The 23,053-nt window shown below is 41.8% G+C and overlaps 1 protein-coding gene across 1 annotated transcript in view; it reads right to left on the bottom strand.

Annotated features, from left to right (window-relative positions):
- The window catches only part of LOC107185984 (disintegrin and metalloproteinase domain-containing protein 10-like), a 178,742-nt gene extending 156,903 nt beyond the window's left edge, over positions 1-21,839 (bottom strand). The window contains exon 1 of the mRNA XM_015573768.1: positions 21,746-21,839. Within this exon, the coding sequence (XP_015429254.1) occupies positions 21,746-21,839 (94 nt within the window). The remainder of the gene's footprint in view (positions 1-21,745) is intronic.
- Positions 21,840-23,053: the final 1,214 nt, after the last annotated feature.

Raw genomic sequence — 23,053 nt, 5'->3', positions numbered from 1 at the left:
CTTTCCATAATTGCAGCGCCGTTCACACGAGCGTGCATACCGCCACGTTGGTTCCGTGAGCACTCGATAATTATTCAAGCTCGCGCAACCGAACAGATAAACGTTTCTTAGCCGACGCTCGAGCCTTGGGATTATCGCCTGGGAGCTTTTTCTTCGAGGGAACATTAACGAACCCGCCGGGGAATTTTACAACGCGTGGGCATTGCCGGAGGGAGGGTTGAATAATCGTGGCGGAAATTACTCGTTGAAACCTGAGTCAGAGGTTCTCCGATCTTAAGCTTCGATAAACATTGTTTCGACTTGCTACCCATGGTGGACGGTAGACGTTGGTGACTGCAATGCTTGATTTATTAAGGGAACGACGAAATAAAGAAAAATGCTGAAATGATGTATAGAATTGGGCGCATGATAAGGTAACATTGTGTTCACTGAATAGGTACGAATAGGCAGGAAATCGCAGAGAAACACGACAGGTTTAAGGGGTTAACCCATCCTGACAATCATAGATATCTTTGTGTAGTTTTTACGGGAATAGAATAAAGTAAACTGGAAATCAGTAGGCAAACCTGTAATATATACAGGGTGCCTCCCCCTCCTGTAGATGATGATATTAAAAAATGTTTGAGACAAAAGTCAAATGGTAGCAGGGAGCACACTTTCTGATGTGAGCGATTTGTTTCTATGTGGACGCGTAAAGGTCACACGAAGGTCAACCTTGTTTTTTTAAATAGAACCGTATACTACTTCGCCATAAGTGACTTAATTCCATTAAAAACATCAACAAATTTGACCTTCAAACGACCTCTACGCGTTCATACAGAATAAAATTACACACATCAGAAAGTGTGCCCACTGATACCGTTTAATTTTTGTCTGAAACATTTTTTAATGTCATCAATAGCTTCGTAGATATTCGAGTGGGTCATTTAAATAAGACTCTCAGCATTCTCTTTTTATCAACTTTGCTCGACCATGCAATAAAACTCGGTAAGTAATTTGGTCAACAAAATACAACCCCTTCGATAAACAAATTTGTAAGTCACTGTATAGCCGTCACGATTATTAAATTCTGAAGATCGAAGAATTCTCGATTCCCGTGAGAATATTCATCGACATCTCGAAAAACAATCCCCTCTTGTCTAGACAACGATTGAACGTTTCGCCGGAACTAGGCCGAATTATCAATTTCCCAGCGTGCACTTGCCCGTGACGCGAGGTGTCACTCGCAGAATGTACGATCGGTGGAAAGAGGAAAGGGGGGGAAGGGGAGATGTCGCAGATGCGACGCGAAATGTTCCGAAAAATAATGCCGTCCGGCCGCCACGGGCGTCAGCAATGATATACATTAACAACAGCATTTTTGCCGGCCGCGTTACAACGCAATCGGCGTAGCGCCATTTCGTCGTTGCTCATTCCCCCCCCCCCAACCCGCGCTTCTAGCCCAACCAGGACCACGTACACATCGTTGCTCGCGATTTTATTCGACTCCCAACCACCCTCCAGTTTCAACCCCCCCTCCCAACGTCCTCCTCTCTCCACAATGGTCGTTACCGCCAATTCGCATTATCCAATTTTTCGTGTGTCACGTACCGTGTCCCCGTTTCGGTAGGTCACTTTCTCGCTGCAATTACACGCCGACCAGAGACCCGCCGTTTCCGCTCTCTCTTTTCGGCGTCGATGTTTGCAAGACGTGCCGATTTTCTCTCATTTCCCCACCACCCCCTTGAGCGGTCCCTTTCTTTCGCCATTTTCATTACCTTCCGTCTCACCTTTACCAGGATTCCTTTGCTCTTTTATTCCTCCATCTACAATCTTCCTAATTTTCTCTCCTCCCGGCCACGCAACCCCCTCCCAACTCCCAATACGCCGTTTTCTTCCGTTGCTTTTTCAATGCTGGCTCTCGAGGATTTTTCAACGGTCTTTCTTGGTAACGTCGTACTTTTCTAATTTTCTTTCCTTATCTTGGCGAACGACCACCTCCCCCACCGCCATCCCTCCCACCGTTTAACTGCAACCCTCTCCTGGTGTTCTTTTTCTTCTTGGTCTACCTACCCCTCTCAGGTTCACAGACCGTCCCGTTTTTCCCTCTGACCTTTCTCAATCGATTTCCGTTTTATTCTGCTCGCAGCACCGGTCTAACTCTGTGCATTTTGATCGGTATACCTAATTCAAGGGAAAAAACGGTCACCCGATCACCGACACCACCACTAATTTCGACACAGCGAGTTCCTGTCGCTTCACAAAGTTACACTGGCATCCCCTGCAATTTTTCTACACTCCGTCGTGTCTTTCCCTCGATTACTTTCGCCCCCCCCCCTCCCAGAACCACCCCGTCAACCCCTGTCGGTTCGTTTTCACTGCGTTTCGCTTGTTCCCCTTCATTTTGTCGTCTTTTTCTTTGTCCGTATTTCTCCGTGAGCTAAGGGTTGACGAAGGATGGAAACGAGGGGTTATGGGGGGGGGATGAAGGGAGAGGGAAACAGAGAGCTCTCGACGACGGAAAAAATGCGAGATAACGACGGCATTGCGCCACAATCGCTCTGTCTATCGGGTTTCCTTTCTCTCTCCCTTTCTCTCTCTCTCTCTCTGTTCGCCGGTCACGTATTTACCCCCTGGAAAGGGTGAAAAGCGTAGCTTTGTTTCGTCTTCCTTTTTTCCGGATGAAAAACGAAACTACGACGAGCAGACGGAGGAGCAGGATTGTTTAATTAAAATCGTAAGTACTGAAATATGTATTAATTACCGTTGCACAAGAAACTCACACCAACCCCGCCCTTTTTTCATTAATTCAACGACCGGCTTGCGAAAGTTCACGGAATTATCTCGACAATTCTCACCGGTGTTAACCGCTCGAGAGTATCAGAGTTCTTTTTTCGACGGCTCCTGCTACTTTTTTAAGCTACACGTGTGGTCGCCACTCCCGCCCGTTTTATTCCTGTACAAACGCAAGGGTAGCGAATATGCATATTGTTTGGGCTGCGTTACTGTGTGCAAAAAGAGAGAGACAGTTGAGCCACGGTTGCACTTTGCCCTCGCGTGGCCAGTAAATTAAATAAATCCAGCATAGTGCGCAGACGCGCGCCCTTGTCTAACCGCACACATACATACACACAAGCTTTGCCGCCAGCAGCCACACGATTCAAGTTTGCAGAAAAAGTTCTCCCCTTGCCCCCGGTTGTGTCTGTACGAATGTGTATCTTGGGATGTTTGTGCAAGTTTCTCGCTAACGTATTTGCACGGATGAGACACCGTGAATGATACGCCCAAGTGTGAAATCAGCTTAAAGTTATGGCAATTCGGATTGGAAGGGTGGTACTTTGTAACGGGAAAGTTTTTTTCTTGAAAAACGGAAATAAATGGTACACTATGCTACGGGAAGATTGAACGGTCTGTGGATACATGGTATTATGGATCGACGTATATTTTACAAATATTCCTTTTCCGTGTCTTGTCTATTGGCATACAACCTTCAATTAATATACGTTCAAACCGATTTAACCTTTTGCGCTCCGAGATTCTTCTATTAACATAATAAAGTTTTTACTGGTAAAATTCAAACTTCTCTTCCAGTTGAATTTTTAAGTACTAATCTACTGAAATTTTGGATTTGCATAAACTTCCGCAGTTCACTGATAACTCTTTAACACTAAATCTATCACGACCAATCAAATCACCGGTTTCGACGTTCTAATTCTTACCTTTCTGAAGGGTTCGGTAGGTTTAGTATCAATTTTCAGGTTTATAGAGTTAAAATAAAAATCGTAAATATATCGTACCATCTACGGTCATCCCATTGTCCGTAATGATGATCTTGGGCAAATACGAAGCAGTTAACTTCTCTATCCCCAAACTTTCGAATCGATGAATTCAAGGGAACTATTCGAACAAAAGAAACGCAAGAATCCATGGAAGAGAACCTAATACCTCTGTTCTCTATCGGACTGGTTGCTGACAAAGATCCGGAGGTCTTGCAGCGTCCACCACCTCGGTGCACCATGGATCGCAACCCTCCGTGAAAGTCACCAGCACCACCCCCTCGGTCGTTGAAAATCCGCCGCAGTGGCGTATCGACTTTTTGCCGGTCCGCCGGAGAGAAGCAAGAATAACCATCCCCCTCCCCTCTGCCAACGTTCTCCCCGAGGCGGCCGTGGAAGGAATCCGCTCCTCCAAGACTTTTTCCATTTCCGTAAAGTTTTCTACTCCGACTACGACGTCTGAAAAATCCGAACCGGTCCACGCGCGACGGCACGACCAGCGCGCGCCATTCCGCTCGAGCGTAACAAGAAACGATCGTTCGTTCGAGGGCGGGGGGTGGGGGTAGGGGATGGGGATTGGGATTGGGATCGCTAGATTAGATTCATTCCGAACTGAAAGAAAGTATCCGGTCTCCGGGTCGAATTAGCAGAGTTCCCAGCCGAACAGAAACTAAATACCGAGACCTAAGGGCTGCGAACGTGCTGCGAAATCGCTCGGGAAAAATTCTTCCCTTTCGGGGTGGCTAGAGCAATACGATAGCTTTCAGAAATATTTTTCGTTGTACATGGTGGAAAGACATTCTTTATGTTTTTGGACGAAATATGAATGAATATAGAGGAACAATGAAAAAAAGTGCACCTTTGCCATTATGATTTGTAATCGCTTGTGCACTAACGCCCGAAAGTATGGGACCAGAAGTTCATGATTGGTGTAACAGTAACGCATTATTTTATTACGGTGTAGTAATAGTTACGGAATACAAATCATTTTAAAAAAATTACATTTATAAAATCTTTGTAGGATAATATTTATCTCTTTTCTTTAATTACCAGACCTGGTCCGATACTTTTGGCTGGTAGTGTACACGAATTCGCGATAAAATGAATAACTGTCTTCTCTTAATGTATGGACAAAGGATTTGTTGCATTTTTGACGTTCATTTATGATTCTTTGACTATAGATTTTGTTTATAAATAGATTCTATAGAATTTGATACAGGATAATCGACAGAATTGGACAGCTTCTGATATACGATTGACTTATACTACCTGCAGGTAGAATTTATTTGTAGAATTGTAATGAATACCATCGAGGCACAATCTCCAATAATAACGTAAATGAAATAATAATCTAGACACACGTGAGTATGAATGAAGGTTTACAAATGATTGTAACTGCAGTGCCTAGTGAAGGTACCAGACGAAATGGTCCATGAATTATCAGAGAATTTTCTTGTACCCTGTACTAAGTTACTCATTCAGGTTCTTCGCCCAGGTCTTGTACTTGATAGATGAATACAATCTACAGGCATTGTTACCCCGTTTTCTGCATTGACCGAGCACGGTTCAATGGGAAAAATTCTACCGCGACTGATCCGTCATTGACTCATATCACTTGCAGCGACCAAGCAGATACGAGTTTTCTCTTTTGAAAACTTGCCGCAACGTATAACAAATATCCCGTTACACAAATATGGATCACATAGCCGAGTAATCTGTCCGTGATCTGTGTCACGTTCAGCTAGACTATTTCGAGAAAATTCGTGTACTTTCGATATGAAACTGATATACGTGTCTTGGCCGTGCCTATTCGTTGATTTTTAAAATTCTTCGACCGATATCGACCCAGGCCAGACTCATTTTGCTCGTCGATAAGTGAAAAATGGTGAACCGGAAATCACGTTGATATATATGTATGACGAGCACCTGGGCTGGCCGGGATTCGGTATATTTTACGTTTGACAGCAATACGGGGGCACCATCAATCTGCCGGAATTTTCCCGGCATTACCGACCGCGTAATAAAATAATGCACCAATGAATTTGCAGGAGGCGAGTGTCCGATTCCTGCGGCCCATCAAACACGTGCGTTCGCACGCTGCCTTTGGTTAACGACTAAACCACGCGAGAAACCGATAACAATGTACAAATTTCAATTAGCGTTCGACGGCACGCGAGTGTATTTAATTGTTGCAACGAGCACTATGCTGTTTGTGATTTTGCATTGCGATTCCTCTTTAATCCGCGGTACCGTTCAAATTGAAACACGTTGACTTTAGTATCCCTAACGTTCATATCGAGAAGCATTAATAGGACCAACCAAACGTAAGTAATGTATCGTCCGAGGAGCCAAACAGCAAACAGTGGAACGAGTCGGAAAAAATTGTAGATCATTTTATTTGGTTTATATGACTGTTAAAGAGGATATTGTAACTAGAAAAAAAATTTTTTTTTATTAAATCCTTATTCAGCCAGTTTTGGATGTCCTGTTAACCCTAAAACGAATGCATTGACTGATGAATTATCCCAAGAAGTAAACATAACAACTGCTAAACTTCTAAACATTTATCTTTGAAAGAACTGCTTTCTTATAATACCAGCACTATAATATTATTTAATATATCATATATTATAAAATTTTTAGGAGGGGGGGGCAATAAATTATGCGCTTTGCGGGTTCCACGACCCTCTAGTGGTGGGGATGAAGCAGAAACGCTCATGAGGAACTTCTTATCCAACTCTCATGGAACCTTTACTTGTACACGTTAAAGGTACGTAACTCTGATTGTCTACATCTTTAAAATTATCGAGTGTCTACACCTAACATTTCACATATATCATTAGGAATTTGTATACTATCTTCTTACACAACCCAATTAAAATCGAAGTCAGATTGTTGGAATCCTTCTCTTGTGAGTGCAGAGAAATCATAGGAGACATCTGTTGATCAACAAGATTAATTTCCACCTAGAATGCCTATTCGTTCCACTGTGCCCCGACGATAATACAAAGAAAAGTATACTTTTACCGGATAGTTAGCTGAAAATGTAACATCCATTCCATCCTCACAGTCTGTTTCACACCCACCCCCAGAACCTGCGCAACAAAAGAGAACTCTTCAAACCTGCCCTCTCAAGACAAGAGAAAGCGTAAAGTTTGCACATCGTTTCCACACAGTTGTCATTGAATTATAGAAAAATCACCGTGTACAAGGGCAAAAGACTGAGGGTTCCCGCGATCAACGCCCGTTCGTACGTGACGAGTATGGGTCGACTCGTAAAAATTCATGGTCGAAATTTACGACGGTTGGGACTTCGAAATTTCCGACTAACGATCCGCTTCGAGGGGTGCGCCTCGCTGGAAAATAAGGGGTGGGGGAAGGGAGGTTCGAGGGACGAAAAGGACGGCGAGTGCTCGCCAGTTTTATTGGAGGCTCGTTTATGAGCCGTTTGCCGGCCGCTCTTTTACGAGCTATCGATAAATAAGCGGGCCCGACCATGCGATAAAAGCGAAACGGTTGGCGTCCGGGCTATGTCCGCGCGTCGGGAGGAATTAGGGAAACGTAATTGCAAATTCTCGCTGGACCGCCAACCCCCCGCACCCTTTCTACCTTGCGACGATCAAATCGGATCGGGCCGGCCAGAAAACCGTCGAGCTTCTTTCGATCGTATCTTTATTGCGCTTGCAGCTTGCATCGATCCGCTTTAATGGACTTTCCTGGATGTCTTACGCATTACTGACTTTCGAAAAAGAACTGGATTGGACAACAATGAGATTGAAACGAAGTTTCGAAGCGATAAGGATTTTCTGTGTCTGGTCGGTGACTGGTATAATCTACTTAGTGATTGTAAACGAGATTTACAGTTGTATACGATATATTGAATATGGACATCGTAATAATAGGAAAACTTTATTAGAACCCGTTTGCATCATCAGCGGATACTGGGTGTCCCATTTAAATAGACCCACTCGAATGTCTCCGAAACTGTTACTACTTATGACCTCTACGCGTCCACATGAAAAAAAGTTACTCTCATCAGAAATTGCGGCTCCCGATACCATTTAACTTTTGTCTGAAACATGTTTCAATACCGTCAACGGTCTCGGAGATACACGAGTGGGTCGATTTAAATGGGACATCCTGGATATACGCGCAATTTTATTGGTCACTCTCACAGAAGCGTATATTTACGCCCATCGCACTGTACAAAACAATTAGTCTAGATTGCTCAAATCAATAAAGTATTAAGAGTTTGTACACTTTCTGGGAGAATTGTAATTAATTTTAATAAAACGAAAATTTTGTGTAATGTGTGAGTTTTTTTTTTAATTTTATCTTTCAAATTAAACAAATGGGTTAATTAACAACGAAAAGGGAACAAATGAGAAGTTACACGTATCTGTTATTTTCGAATCGAAAGTCGCACAGTATTGTCCCGCTAATTTATGTGAAGTTTATTATCTACTATCGGCAATTTTCAATACGGATATTCACTGAACGGATGATTATAAGGAACGGTAAAATATATTCATTGAATTAAACTTCTCGGTCGAACGAACAGAATATTTCCAACAGAATTTCCAAACGAAACACACCGTGATATTCTCAAATTAACGAACCGTTTTCTGTTATACTAACGGGGCCGTTCTCGCCGATTTCATATCGACGTTTTCGAGGCGATCCTCTCGTTGAACTCGTAAAAACTCTATACAGTATTTACCGCCCATGCGTTTTTAGCCTTGTGACATTGTGAACTTCACCGACGTACTTCGACGATTATCAAACCATCGTAACCACGCAAGGAAGCATTCTGTTGCTTTCGGCTTCCGTAACTTTTCCTTTGTACATTCAAAATACCGTGCAAATATTTCCATCGCGTAATACGTTGTAAATATCCGAAATTTCATTTCGCTATTTTCCAAGAGACTAGGGTGACATCTATATGACGCTGTCACGGCGAGGAAAGTTTTCTCTTAAATTAAACCGAACTTTATACGCTTATGTCTCCAAGTAGTATAGGTGTGTGAAACTGAGTACGGATTAAATCAAGTAGTACAGTTCCACGAAAAGTCACACGTGCTACTCTTAAAAACTCGATGTATTATCGCCATAATACGATAATCATTCTAGGTTAAACGCACCAGTGAATGAACACTTAAGAGATTTTGTAACTATTAAAGTTAAATTTTCAATGATAATAATATGAATAAATATTTGACACATAACAATTTGGAAAAATATAATTAAACAAATAAGAAAGAAAAAAATACAGCCATCACCAGTGAATGAACAATATTAACAATAAGTAAATGAACATTTTTAACCGGTGGCGGGAAAATTGTTTGAATATGAACTAGAAATGAAAAAAAAAGCAATATTTAATCATTTGCTTATTTTAATAACTTGATTTATTCGTTTTCATGAATAATGTTCATTCACTGGTACGTGTTTATTTATTGGTGAATCCAGCATATCAGCATTTAAAAAGTAACAAAGTCGTTTCTTATTTACGTGATTCACGATACCATCTTGCCATATCGATAGATAGGCAATATTTTACAGAAAAGATGATATATCCTCTATTCATTAAATAAATTTAATCGAGTATCTCGTTATCGATCCCGTACTCAACGGGGCTTTAAGCTCGCCAAGACCGCCTCCATATTTCCTTACGACCATTTCTTCAGCTTTATGCAAAACAGCCGGAATTGTCTCTGGATACCTGAAGCAGTTACCTACAGCATCCTTGATCCCCGAGAGCATCAAGATCTGTCACGATAATCCGCAATCTCTTTTGCCTTCGAGTTGGAACAGCTTCAACGAGGCTTTTACCGTTCTATTCTGCTAGCAGTCAGTCACGCTGATTTTCGCAAAGGTTTCCCCTCCCCCCGCAATTTCTTTTCTCCGCGAGTGTACTGCTTTGTGAAATTACTTAGAAGATCTGCCAATGTTCGGCGGTGAGATTAAACCGAGGCATAATTTCAAGGTATATTCTCTGTCTTGAAATACTTCACAACAGAGTACTTCTGCAAATTAACAGGAACAATTTCAATTCCGTTCAAAATTCACCGATCTTTGATAATGACAACGACCAATCAAAAATGGACCTATATTTGTTTAACATGACAACCATTAACTAACAAAGAATCCAGTTCGGTTACGCGGTCCCAATTACGCTAACGAAAATAGAATCCATTTAATACTCATTTTTCATCCCCAGAGTGAATTCGCCCAATTGCAACCGGACTGCATTTCGAAAACCCCAGAAATTAATTGGACGACAGTTATACGCTCGAGATTGGAATAGATTGGTATTAGAACAGAGAGGCAAAAAAGAAACACGAAGCGAGTGTAATATGCAGGAGCATACAAACTGAAAAAAAATGGAAACAGGGGTCAAATGTTTCATTTCCATCGAATATGCTCCGAATATTCTGGATTCATCCGTGATCAATCCTAGGGAGCTCGTTATACCATCCATCAATTACAACCTAGTAGCAGGTTCTATTTTCGTTCCCTCACAACTTTTATTTCGATGATCTTTCTCGAATATTGCAAGATTTTTCCCTGAATTTTTTTTTTTAGATACTCAAATATCCGTTTCGTTTCACTGGGAAATGAAATATAGGAAATAAACGCGTTACTTGGAGCCGTAGATTTTTATGGGAAACTCGAATGAATATCGTACTGGTGAACCACCTCGGATGAATATTACCAACGTATACCAAGCAGGGTCTCTTCCAGAGTGTCTGCCTCGCGTAACAAGAGAACACGTTCACGAGTGCAAGTCAAACGGCGCGCGACGCGCACACAATGAACGACACGCGGCCGAATACCGCAATCATTCGTAAAATTGCGTATTTTTATATGTCGGCTAATGCACTCCACGGGATTGCGCAGCCAATCGTTCAACGTTCCCAAGTTTCGTTCACGGTGATGCACATATACAGAGCGAGTCAATAAGAACTGCAAGTAAAAAACTTGTCACCTACTGATTGTATAAAGATACGTTTTATTGGAATTTATAGCATTTTAAGAGACGCAAAATGTTACATAATTCATTGAAACATTTTCCGATACACTCAATAGGTTGTTTTTGATAGTAATTCTGATTGACTCACCCTGTATGTATACAATGTCTATGTTTACAAATTCGACCTTTCTGGGTGATTACAGTAGAGACATTTCAGAATTTTCAAATATCCTTCCAGATACGTTTATATACAACTGAAGTCTATTATAACATATCCAACTTTCAACAAAATCCCAAATTTTACTCCAAAAAGTGTCCGACTTCGCGTGGAACGACCCTATACACAATGAACATATTATAAAACCGTGTGAGACCCTGTTTAATCAGAACAAATTTCAATGTTAAGTAGTATAAGCTAATCATTGGTCAGCCATCTCTACAAAAAAAATACCAGAGACAAGTTGACCTCGTAATACATTTCACCAGACACTGTTCGAAACGATATCAGACCGTCTATAACCAGACCGACGTGTCGCACGAAGTGATATAACCGACTCATTAGTCAGACGCGATTGCCGCGGAAAGCAAGATCGGATTTAAACGCCTTGTATATCCGAGGCCACCGTGAGAGAGGACACAGAGAACCGCGCGTTGCGACCTCCAACGCTTTGAAATTCGAGGTGTTGCTAAATGAGAGGGACCAGTCGGGGTTGGTCGCTCAGTAATTCATGCGAAAAATCAAGGTGGCTCTCCGATGCCGGGCAGCGGATTATACGAGCTGAAGATAACGGGGGTGTTGGTTAACGCGATGGCGTTGTCGCGAACGCTTGATGGCACACACCACAGAGGGAAAAGTTGCAAAGCCACGACGAAGTGGAGGGCTCAAGGTAACAGGAACGACGGGAGAGGACGTGGAATATAAAATTGCATATTCATACCGGTTGAGGGGAAGTGTTCGTGCGAGCACTTATCCCGGGGGCGATGCACGGATACGTACTTGCCCGCCTTATCTGAACGGGCCGCCGGTGTGCGTTATCGAATCGTTTCTCGGTTGAACGAGAAGATCGAGCCGCGGAAAGGGGTGATAGGAACCGCGATGGAGAGAACGAGACTGTGGTAGGCGGTGTTAAAAGCATCGTGGGCGATTCAGAAGTTATGGATACTTCGGGGCCGGGAATAAGAAATTAACCCTTTCGTTTCTCCACTGTTGCCGTATGGCTACGTAATTTTAACTTATGAAATAAAATAACAGGGTCGTACATTTTTTGCAAAAGTAACATCGTTATCAATTGAATAATTGATATTTTAATACGTGATCTCTCTCAAAGTGAATTGAATAAAATTTCATTTATGAGAATTCAAGAGATTCTGTGTATACGATCGAATGTTTATGGAGAGACAAAAATTTGCAAACTGTGTAGTTTATTGTTAATTGATTCAGAACAATGTGACCCTATTCGAAAGACCGTGAGAATTGGGAGAGCACGGTTCAGGCGGTGGTTAAATCTGGCTACATAGAGGACAGATAGTTAAAGGCTAGCCCCACAAATAAACGGTGAATTACTGTACGCTATACTTCCTGCACCAAGCTCCTGAATAGAACTGTCTGGTGTTACAAAGCGTCTGTAAACGCAACCAAGTAGACTGTTCATTCATTGAGGAGGAATCAAAGTAAAATTGTTAAGCACCATTTTGAGTACAATAGAGACACAATGAAACCATCGATGGAGAAAGGAAGCAGTAAGACATTGAAGAAGATTTGTATAATAAGACATTCCATTTGTTGAAACAGGCAGAGTCCCTTCACAAAACAGTAAATTGATATTTATGTCTGATCCATTGCTCGGTAATTCTACTTGCTACAAGTGGCCACTTCTATCGATATTATCGTCTTCTGTCTATCGGTTGATATTATACTATTATATGTACCAATAAATAATCCACCACTTCTGTTCAATAAACTGGTAACACAGTTTAAATTTAAAACACCTTTTTGACAAGTACCACTGAAACGTTATAGGCTTCCGGTTTCCTCGAAAATAAATATTGAATTTTGCAAAAAACAATGGATCACTTATTGGTACACCTAATATTCTAGAAAATTGGTGATGCCAAGCGTGCAGGTAACACATACAAAAACTTTGAAAGCTAAATAGTACCAATGGTCCCAATGTGTGAAAAATCAGTCAAAGGGGTTAATAAAGACAAAGAACAATGGATTACTTATTAGTACACCTGATATCCGAGAAAATTGATAATACCGTGATTGTAAGTAACGCATATACACATTGAAAGTTAAACAGCAAAAATCGTCTCGATGTGTAAGAACAGTGATGTTAATAAAGATCGCGTCGACGGGGTATCGTTGCCGTCGAACGATTCTCCGCTTGCCCACGGCATCCCTCGAGAGCCACGGATCCGAGAAAGAAACAAAAACGGGCAGCGTTATTGTGAAACCGGTTCTCGGTGTGGAGGGCCCTCGGTTTTTCGAAGAACGGGATCAGAAGGTAGGGGTCGAGCGCGGAAACAGAAGAGGGGAAGGAACGTCTCGAAAGGTGGCTGCTGCTTCTGCTCCTGGCAGTACTCATGCGGAATAAAGGGCCCTCGAAGGGCACTCGACCCCGATGTAACGACTCTGCACACGCTCGTAACTCGATATTGTGAAATCCCCTTATCGCGTGGTAGCAGCTGCAAGCACCGAAGAGCCATCAGCCCACCGGAAAAGACCGAGCGCGATTAATGTTGCGCCTGGTGGTCCCCTCTAATTTCCCTGTTTGCAGCCGCGACCCCGCAAGAAGTATTTCAGCGGCAAAAGACTCGCGAGGATGCGTGTCCCCCCCGACGATCACGCTGTCTACCTTCACGACGAAATGCAGAAATGAGTGGACGATTTTGTAATGTGAGAAAGAAATTCAATTTTGTGCACAATTGCCCAGTTATTTTGATTCAAGAAAACGATACATCTTAAATTCGATCGTAGTCGAGTGAAACTCAGAGTTTATTCTTTAGTTACATTCTTTCTCAGAGAAATATTTTAATTACGTTACGGTAGATTTACCAGTTGTAACCACTACCGGCTTCGGCTACCTATTTAGGATTATTTTAAACTTCATGTTTTTGAACTATATAATATTATAGATTTAAATGTATAGAAATGTTATAGTTTTAAATTGTTTTTATTATTTATACTCCTCCTTATTTGTAATACGAAATCTTCAAAGTGGCCAAAAGTAGAACAAAACTTGGCCAGAACTAGTGTACAGGTGGACACAAATAGTAAAAACCGGATTTCTTACTATTTTTTAATTTCTGTATTATCCACGTGATTAATGAAGTATTCTAACCAGGTTCGCTGCATAGAATCGAAAAAGTTAAATTACCGAAAAATCAACAACTTCTTGTAACAATAGAAGCTTGATTTAATAATATTTAAAGAAAAAAGTGACTGATAACCGGATGCCCTCACTGTTCCCCAAGTGTTCAGTTCTTCAACTTCGATTCCTGAGTGACGTATTTTTGCATAGGACGCGGTAGACCGTTCAAATAAATTATTTATCACCCTGTTGGACGAGTGCATAGCTCACGAGGGATGAATATCGCCAATCGCTCTGACTTATATATACATATATACATATATACTTCCCAACCGGATATTCCATGCTTTTTCATCGGCGCAAGATCCCATTCATCGCGTCAGGAAAAACAGCGCGGCCCATCGGGATGGATCCCACGATCCGTGCACGTTCGAAGACGATTTCAAAAGTGTATTAACGAGCTTCGAATCGAAATCCCCCCGTTTTCCATCCTCAAACAGTTCCTCGAATATACTTCCGGTGGAAGGTAACGAGCAGTTGAAATTCCCAGGAATCATCGGAAGGTTCTTCGTGACTTTAAGAATGGACTTCCTTCAGAATAATACAGTAAAACCGCGATAAGTGTCCGAAGGCTCCTCAGTACTGAACATTAAATATTTCATAAATTAATGTCCATATGCGGTTGAAACAAATATCATTGGCTTCAGAATTCTAAGATCCATCACTGTCCTAAAACTCATTAAAAAGTCGGCGTTACACCTGGGAACCTCTCCTTGTCAGTGTCGAAGAGCCGTCGAGCACTCATCGATGATTTACTCTAATACTCTTCTCGAGGAAAATACGCATCTCTCGTTGAATGATATCGATATATCATTAAAGAAATACCGTTGCACATAGAATTGTCATTAGAAAAAGAAGAGGAAAATGAAAAAAAAAAAAAGTAATGTGACTTAGCAGAACTTAAAGTTTCATCCCCATTCGCGAACAGATATCACGTCTGACGCTCTCCGGTCGCCTGACGACGGTGCATTTTATTCTTGAAATCCTTGGTCGGTCGTCTCGCGTTCCTCGCGCTCGTACGTGTTGGCATATTTTTGCCTTTATTACACCCGGGGGCCCGACCACGAGCTCACTCTTTCTGCTACGTTGACGTATGCACGCGAGGGGAGGATAAACGCGAGTGGAGGGTCGAGTTTGTTGCGTAGACGAGGCGACCGGAATGAATATCCTCGTTTCAAAGATCAAATATCTGGAATAACATGCTGCAGACGAACCAGCTAAAACAATTTTTCAACTATGGCCAATAATTCTAGACTTTATTGAAATCTTTATCTCATTGCATTTTCCAACTAAACGGATTCCAGAAATGCAATAAACATCCACTATTTACCATGATATAAGCTACGGATTATATTGGTTCGAACGGAAAAGTTCAAACAATAATTAAAATTCAAACGAACTTTCAATACAATCAAATATATCAATCAATCTTCCTCCCATTCATCCCACTGAAAAGCCCTCCCACCTGCTCAAACCGAACACCAGCAGCCAGCGGGTGTGACGTCCGGATAACAATCAAGACGTTGATAGCCGTCACAAGTAAATCGATACTAACCCAATTGGTCTCGATTACCAGCCATTGAAGCAACTATATCGCGTGGACGCGGTGCCAACACAGCCTAACACGGCAATGGGGAAAGGGAGAGTTGGACCCAGTTTCTTAATTCGTTACGAAGTTTCGCCCAACGTATTAACGTCGCCGGATTCGATTAAAGGACGCCACCGTAGCTGGATGCGCGTCCCCGCTATGAACGTGATTTAATTTAATCAGCCAGCCCCGTGTGACACGACGAAGGTGACGTCTAAGGGACACGCTGCTCCCTGGGGCTAAACCGAAACGTCTGGAGAACCCTTAGGAAGGGGTAGTAGGGGGAAGGCGTCCCCTAGGGTGCTGACACGAGGGTAACGGGGTTAATAATTGTCAGAAGGCCACTTCCGATCTCGTTATGCCGCCGGTAATTGGCACCCAGCAAGCTCGTTATGATATGTCTCGTTAACAGGATTTCTCGCAGGTTCGGATGTTAAACCTCTTACGGAACTGGACTTCTACCTTACCCCCTCTTTTACGAAATTGTATTTAATACCTTGAAATAAGAGTGAGCTTTGTTCGTAAGATTACCAACAGGTTGAAATCGTGCAACTTGCTTTCCCGTTGCACGAAAGCCATAACGCGCTGATCCAGGATTATTCTCGGGGCAAGGGTGTTCATCCCTTATGTCTCGCCCTCCAGCCTCCTAAACTGTAGCTCGGATATCTAATTAACGACGTCTTTGCTAAATCGCGTTAAATTAAAAGTGCTACCGGTACGGCGAAATGCTATGGGAGAGGTGTCTGTTGGACGGTTGTAGAACGTTTTCTTTTTTCTTAGTTCTATTTAAAGGACGAAAGCATGTCGCTGGCCTTTGTGAAAAAGTCTTGTACAGGAGTATGACATTTCTGAGGAATTTTTTAATCTTTCCATCGGGTGAGCGTAGATTCGTGGGAATTCAACGAAAGACGGGTGCAGATGATGAGTGAAATTTTGAATGTTCGTGCAAGACTAAACTAATGTGAATTGCATTTTTTATTGTTATCAAGGTTTCTCTGGTACCGAGCATGAAGAATATGGTATTCTGTGATTTCCGAGGAATGCACAATTAAATGAAAGCGAATATTGCGTTACAATGGAACATTCATGCTGCGCGCGATCTTTTCGAATATACAAGGTGAGTCGATAAGAAATAATATCTCAATAAACTCGTTACCTATTGCTTATTTCAGAAAACGTTTTAAATAGCATTTTAAGGTACGCTTCACTTGGATACAATTTGATATTTTTATGTTATTTTTTTTTAAATATCAAGTTGACTGAGTTTTTTTAATGTCCATGCACCTTTTTTTGAAAAGCACGTTGTTACTGATGGAAGGACAAAATCAATGACTTATATCATAGTGCTGTTAAAAGAAATATGCATTGACCTTGAAAAACAATCCGGATCACCATGGTATCGCAAAATAATAAGATATAAAAAAATCAAATTGTATCCATCCAACGTGTCCTATAAAATGCTACATAATTAACGCGTTTTTTTATACAACCGATAGGTAACGAATTATTTTAGACAGTACAGTACATCCTCGATGAGTGTTCGAAAGTTCCTCAGTACTAAAAAGGAAAGGTGCCCAGGTGTAACGCTAACTTTTTAATGAGGTTTAGTGCAGTGATAGAGCTTGGAATTCTGGAGCCAATAATATTTTTGCAGCCACATGTGGCCATTAGTTTATAAAATATCTAATATCCAGAATTTACTGTAATTCTTGTTGACTCACCCTGTGTATGCGTCTACTCAATAATTCTCGATTACATATTCGTGTGACTACGATGGAAGCTAACTCCTGTCAAAGTACAATACACAAGAATGGTACATCAGATCCATACAGGTGGCTGAGATACCATGGCACGTTGACAGAAACAGAAAGCTCAATTTCACCCTTTGTCTTCGCCGCCATATTGTCGCATGAGTTGCTCTTTCGTGAGGCAGCCTTGTCCGAATTAGAACCAGGAGGACATATTACTCTCTCTAGGCATAATGAAATTGTTCCGTTAGCCGCCCAAATTGGGCCAGCGTTTTTCGCGTAATGCGAAAGCAACACCATGACGCGCGAGAGCAGGACCGATATTAAATTTTTCTTTTCCCAGGCGTAACGACCCGCGCAAGAATCGTGGGAATTGGGGGGAGGTCTATATATTTACCGCGATCGACACGATATTTATTTCGTCGGTGGAAATCAAGTGACTGGTGCCGACGGAATCGACGGGAGGCTAATTAAAAATCGACGTTAATTTCGGTTAAACGAGATCCACGAAATAAGGGAACACTCGAACATAATCTGGAACACATTTCAGCCTGGTCTTAAAGGGGTACAGAACTATTGAAGCTTCAAAAAACCGTTTTTTCCTTTATTATTGATTCTAAAAGCCTCCTTCTTTGTGAACATTTACAAAAAAAAAGTGCCACGAGAAAATTCGAATTCTTACGGCAGTTATAGCACTGAACGTATTTTTAGACGCTCTGTACGTCGTGAACTTTTCAACGGATTAATATTTTCACTTGAAATTTTACTTGAAAGTATAGAATTATATCTTCTATAACGTCAAACTTGGAAGTCTGAAGATAATGATATTTGTTTCAGCCGCATATGGCCACTAATTTATTAAATATTTAATATTCAGTACCGAGGAACCTTCGAGCACTTATCGAGGATTTATTGTACTTTGTATCAAAACAATCCATCACAAAAGGAATCACCAATTTTGCATGTCTAATAGTTCTATGCCCCCTGAATCGATAAACTCGACCCGAAAATACAGGTAATCGTTTCACTTAACGTGTTAATAACAAAGCGAATGTCAAAAATTTTCATGAACACACGAACCCGGTATACAGCGCGGAATTTATTCTCGTCTATAGGATCGTAAAAGCTCCGGGGCTGCGAAGATTGAAGCTCGTTCAACGCGAGAGGACTATATTTATCAGTCTAATCCTCCAGACGAACGCTCGAAAAGCTCCATCGCGAGGCCAATTAATCCTCGAGGTATTACCTGGCCCGAGCTTTCTGACACGCTGGGAGGAAAAAGAGAGGGAGAACGGGAAACGACCTGGACTGTCCACGAGTGGGAGGACAATTTTTTTCTCCTCGGGCACGGTAGAAACGACAACAATGTCGACACGTCTCGGTTGGTCTCGCGCGACGTTGATTCCTGATGGACTAATTTCCGAAATGGCGGCACGATTACGTCGGAGCAAAGCCGCGTAATAGCGCGAGCCGGCGCGTTTGCGAAATCGAGCGTACATTTCCACTCGGTACCGCTCGATTTACCGTCGGTTCGTGTCTTCATTTTCATCCGTCGGGGCTCCAAGAGGAAGGCTTGTTCTCGTTAAAAAAAAAAATAGCGACTAACCGCGGACGATATTGTTAAACCAATAGGATAGAAACGGAGACAATTTAGAATTCGTTATGAAGAAATACAGATACGTGGCATGACTATAAAACCACCGTAAATTTTTCAATTCTTATGTATTGTAGTTAACCTTAGAGGTATTTTATGCCCATTTGAATTCTTGGATTTCTTTCATGTGTAACGAAATAATTGTGTGTGGCTTTGTTTTCCTTCTTTGTGAATTCATATACAAGGTGTGTCAATAAAAAAAATACAATATAATATAGAAGGGAGATTGAGAAATATTAATTTACAAAAAGTGTTGTGGAAGATATTAGAAAATTCGTCGTTGTACCAGAAAAAGAAGATATACCGACCAAAATTTTGACGAAAAACGTTGCTTTATGTGTCCATCCAGAAAAGACAGAAAATGTGATAGAGCTTGTGTCAAGTGTAACAATTTGATATGCAAAAAACATACAATTTATATGTGTAAAGAATGTGGTTAGTAAGTTTTCATACTAATATTATCTGTATTTTTATAATGGTGCTGATTTATGAATGCAATAATTTGTTTTATATTGTGTAAGCTGCTGTGGATCCTTTTCACCCACGATATGTAAATCAAGGTATACCATGTCTGAAATCGCGTTGAGAAATAATGATAATCAGAAAAGGATAGATTATGTTCCTTAAAAAAATAAATGATTCGCTCTTATTTCAATCACACTACATAAGGATTGAAAATTTTAAGACAGTTTTATATCTATGACAGTAACGACAGACTATAGACTGGTCTGTAGTACTTATAACGTCAACTTCTCAATCACAAGAGTAGTTAAAAATTCATTAGAAGATAAGTCAAGACCTTTTTTTCATTCGCAACGGTACTATCGATCCACCTATAACAATACCGTTTGACTAATGCCCGATCTGTACTACTTAAAATATTTCTCCTTGCAACCCAGATACTAAAATTGATCCAACAGAACAGAAACGAAGAATACTTCACATTTTCAGTTGAAATATGAATAAAAACCGCTAACTTAAACGCAAACGGCTGACCAAAGGCAAACCTATAATACTGGGAGAACGCTGACGAATAATATACCGTGGCAAGTTTAAAGAAGGAAGAGAAATTTTTTTCTACCTCTGCGAGAGCTGCGGTTCACAGATCTCTATATCCGCGTAATTCACGTACGCGAGATGAAACGCAGTCCGAAGATTCCGCTCCAGAAAGAAAAAAAAAAAAGAAAACGTGGCGAGCAACTTCTCCACGTCGGGATTACCAACGTCGCAGAAATGGAATAACTTTTTTCCGCCCCTCGTTGTTAAGCCGTTATCGTTCGTCTCTTTTATCGCGGAGTATTTTAAATTACGGTCCCTCGCATCGGCCGTAAAACTACAGTCTGCCATCAGGCGGACGAGGCACGCGAAAAGAGGGAGGGGGGAGCGCGCAGACCTCTCGTTGGAGCTCCTGTAATTTCGATGAGAGAGAGAGAAAAAAGGAGAAGGACTGCCCGGGGAAAAAGTTGCAACAAACTTCCGGGAGCTTTCCATTAAACCGCATCACCAGGGGCGAACGTACGTACGATCTTCTCTGATATGGAAACGGGAACGAAGACGCTTCTTCTGCCCCCACCCCTCCCCCCACCCCCCGCCCTTCGCGGAACAAAAAGACGGGAAAGAGAAGGTGAGAAATCATGAGCAGATAAACGATTTCTGATCTTGAAAATACGACGATGGAATTGGAGAAGTTCCACGTTTATCGGCTCGGTGTGCGGGAAAATCTACCATAGGATCGTTCTGCGATTGCGATTTCCCGTGAAAGCTTGAAGTTCTTCGATTCATAATTTCTCTCTCGTCTTTTCTTCGTGCTGAAATAGGAAATAAATTTCGCGAAGTTTCGTGCCGGGAACGAAAGATATTAATGAACCGACGGAGATTCTCTGGAATTTTAATTAAGGTCTTGTACATTAAAGGTTCAAGTCCGAGGAATGAACGACATGTAATACTTGGAACCAGAGAGTTTCAGCTCAATTACGCGATTTATTCCTGGGAATTATTTCTCGTACGACGACACCTGTACGTTTCGACATCGAGTGTGTTTATCGCATAGTGGGACAAGTAGCGTATCTAGGTGGACAAAACCCTTTAATTCGATGAGTTCAGAACTTCATCAATTTTGGGAATAAAGATATTATATGATAGTATTCAAAGATTACATGCAGAACTACCCTTGAAAACTTTAATAATAGATATAGATTAATAATAGATATACAAAAAAGATTGGGAAACTATGAATCTACAGTAAAACATATTAACATTATGAAAACAAGACTCAATATGTAACCATTCATCACTTAATGAATAAATGAGTAAAAAATAAAATGTTCCAATCTATTACATTATACTATTATAAAATAAGATATTAAATCTTTTCCTACATGTATATTCAAGTACATGTATATGTTATCATTTATTTCTACATATTATGTCTTGCTATAATAATCACCATAGACAGTATATGCATTAATAAAAAGCAAAAGAAAGATTTCGATGTGAACTACTTCCAGACATTTCTCCAGGTACGCTATTTGTCCCACAGTCCATCGGTCGTACCCGATCGAGTTTAAACCCGTTGCAATAATCACCATCGTGTATCGAGCATCATGAAAAATGAGAAATAAAAAAGAAGATCACGAGCAGACAGGCCACTTACCTTTGTGCGGTATTAGCGGCCACGGATGTAACGGGGAGCCGGCAACCAGCCAGACACATGCCAGCAACACTCCGAACATTTTCACCGCCCCCATCCACTTCGGACAGACAGAAACTTCCGTGCTTGTCCTCCTCTCCTTCCACACACCCCCCCTCCCGCCTCTTCAACTTCCTCGTTCACGTTGCAGTCCGTTGTTCCCTTCTTCTCTGCCCCTCATGAATCCCTCGTTCCCTCTTTATCCCTCACTCCCACCCCCTTTCACTTCCACCCTCCAACCGACTCCCCCCTCCCCTGTTACACTGTCTCTTTAATCTCTCAATTTTCCTTTTTCTTCCTGGCCTCCTCTCTCTGCTGATCGTCCCTCTTCCTTCTTACTGTTCCAACAACCCTCGCGTGGGCAACCCCTTTCCTAGGAGTAGTCCAACAACGCCAACTTGCTGGAATCGTGCACTGTGTTTCTGAACCACGTTATCGAATCGATGTATTATAAGCGCGACACTCCACTGGCTCTTCGTTGCTCGTGGAATAAAGAGCGTGAAATGACTGATCTTCGCAATGATATCGGAATTTCTTTAAACACTAAACCTACCACAACCAGTCAAATTACCGGTCTTGTCGGTCTAATTCCTACCTTCTTGAAGGTAGGTTTAGTGCTAGACACGTTCGATTAACTACCGAAAGATTCTTCGAATAGTCGAAAGCACGAACACCATTTTCTACGCCAGTATAGCCGATCTTCCCACGAACAAACAATTTCTACGCCACTTTCCTGACTAGATCTCACTGCCTCTACGGACCATGCGTTCCCGGAGACACGTAGCTGGCACCCCGGCCCCGTCTTTGCGGATGCTCCCGGTCTGGAAATGAATTCCACTTCGAGACGAGTGGAGAGAACGGTACGCGAGAGACGAATTCAAGGATACGCTCCCACGCGATGCATTCGCAGATTGATTTTCCAGGCATCACGATCGAGTATTCTCGATACGCCGACGTTAAAAAGTCCATTGAGCTACCGGTAATCCATCGAACCAACGCGCACTATCCTCTTAACCCTCAGATTCTGAAGGTCCATACACGAGGCAAACGAGATATATCTTCTCAGCTGCATCCTTGGATCAGTCTTCTCCTATTCTAAAAATAACATCCACAGTATCCTCCAGATGTGTGTCTCTTCACAAAAAAAAGGAACATGCTTCTTAATGGATGAAGTTCCTCCACCGAAAGGTACCTTCTCTGTCGCAGATCGTTCCTTCGAGTCCAGGAATCAGGGACAAGTACCTCCAGGCTGGGAGTCCGATGCAACGGCGC

Source organism: Dufourea novaeangliae, unplaced genomic scaffold, assembly GCF_001272555.1.
Source record: "Dufourea novaeangliae isolate 0120121106 unplaced genomic scaffold, ASM127255v1 scaffold54, whole genome shotgun sequence".
NCBI lineage: Eukaryota > Metazoa > Arthropoda > Insecta > Hymenoptera > Halictidae > Dufourea > Dufourea novaeangliae.
This window is presented reverse-complemented; position numbering and strand designations above follow the sequence as displayed.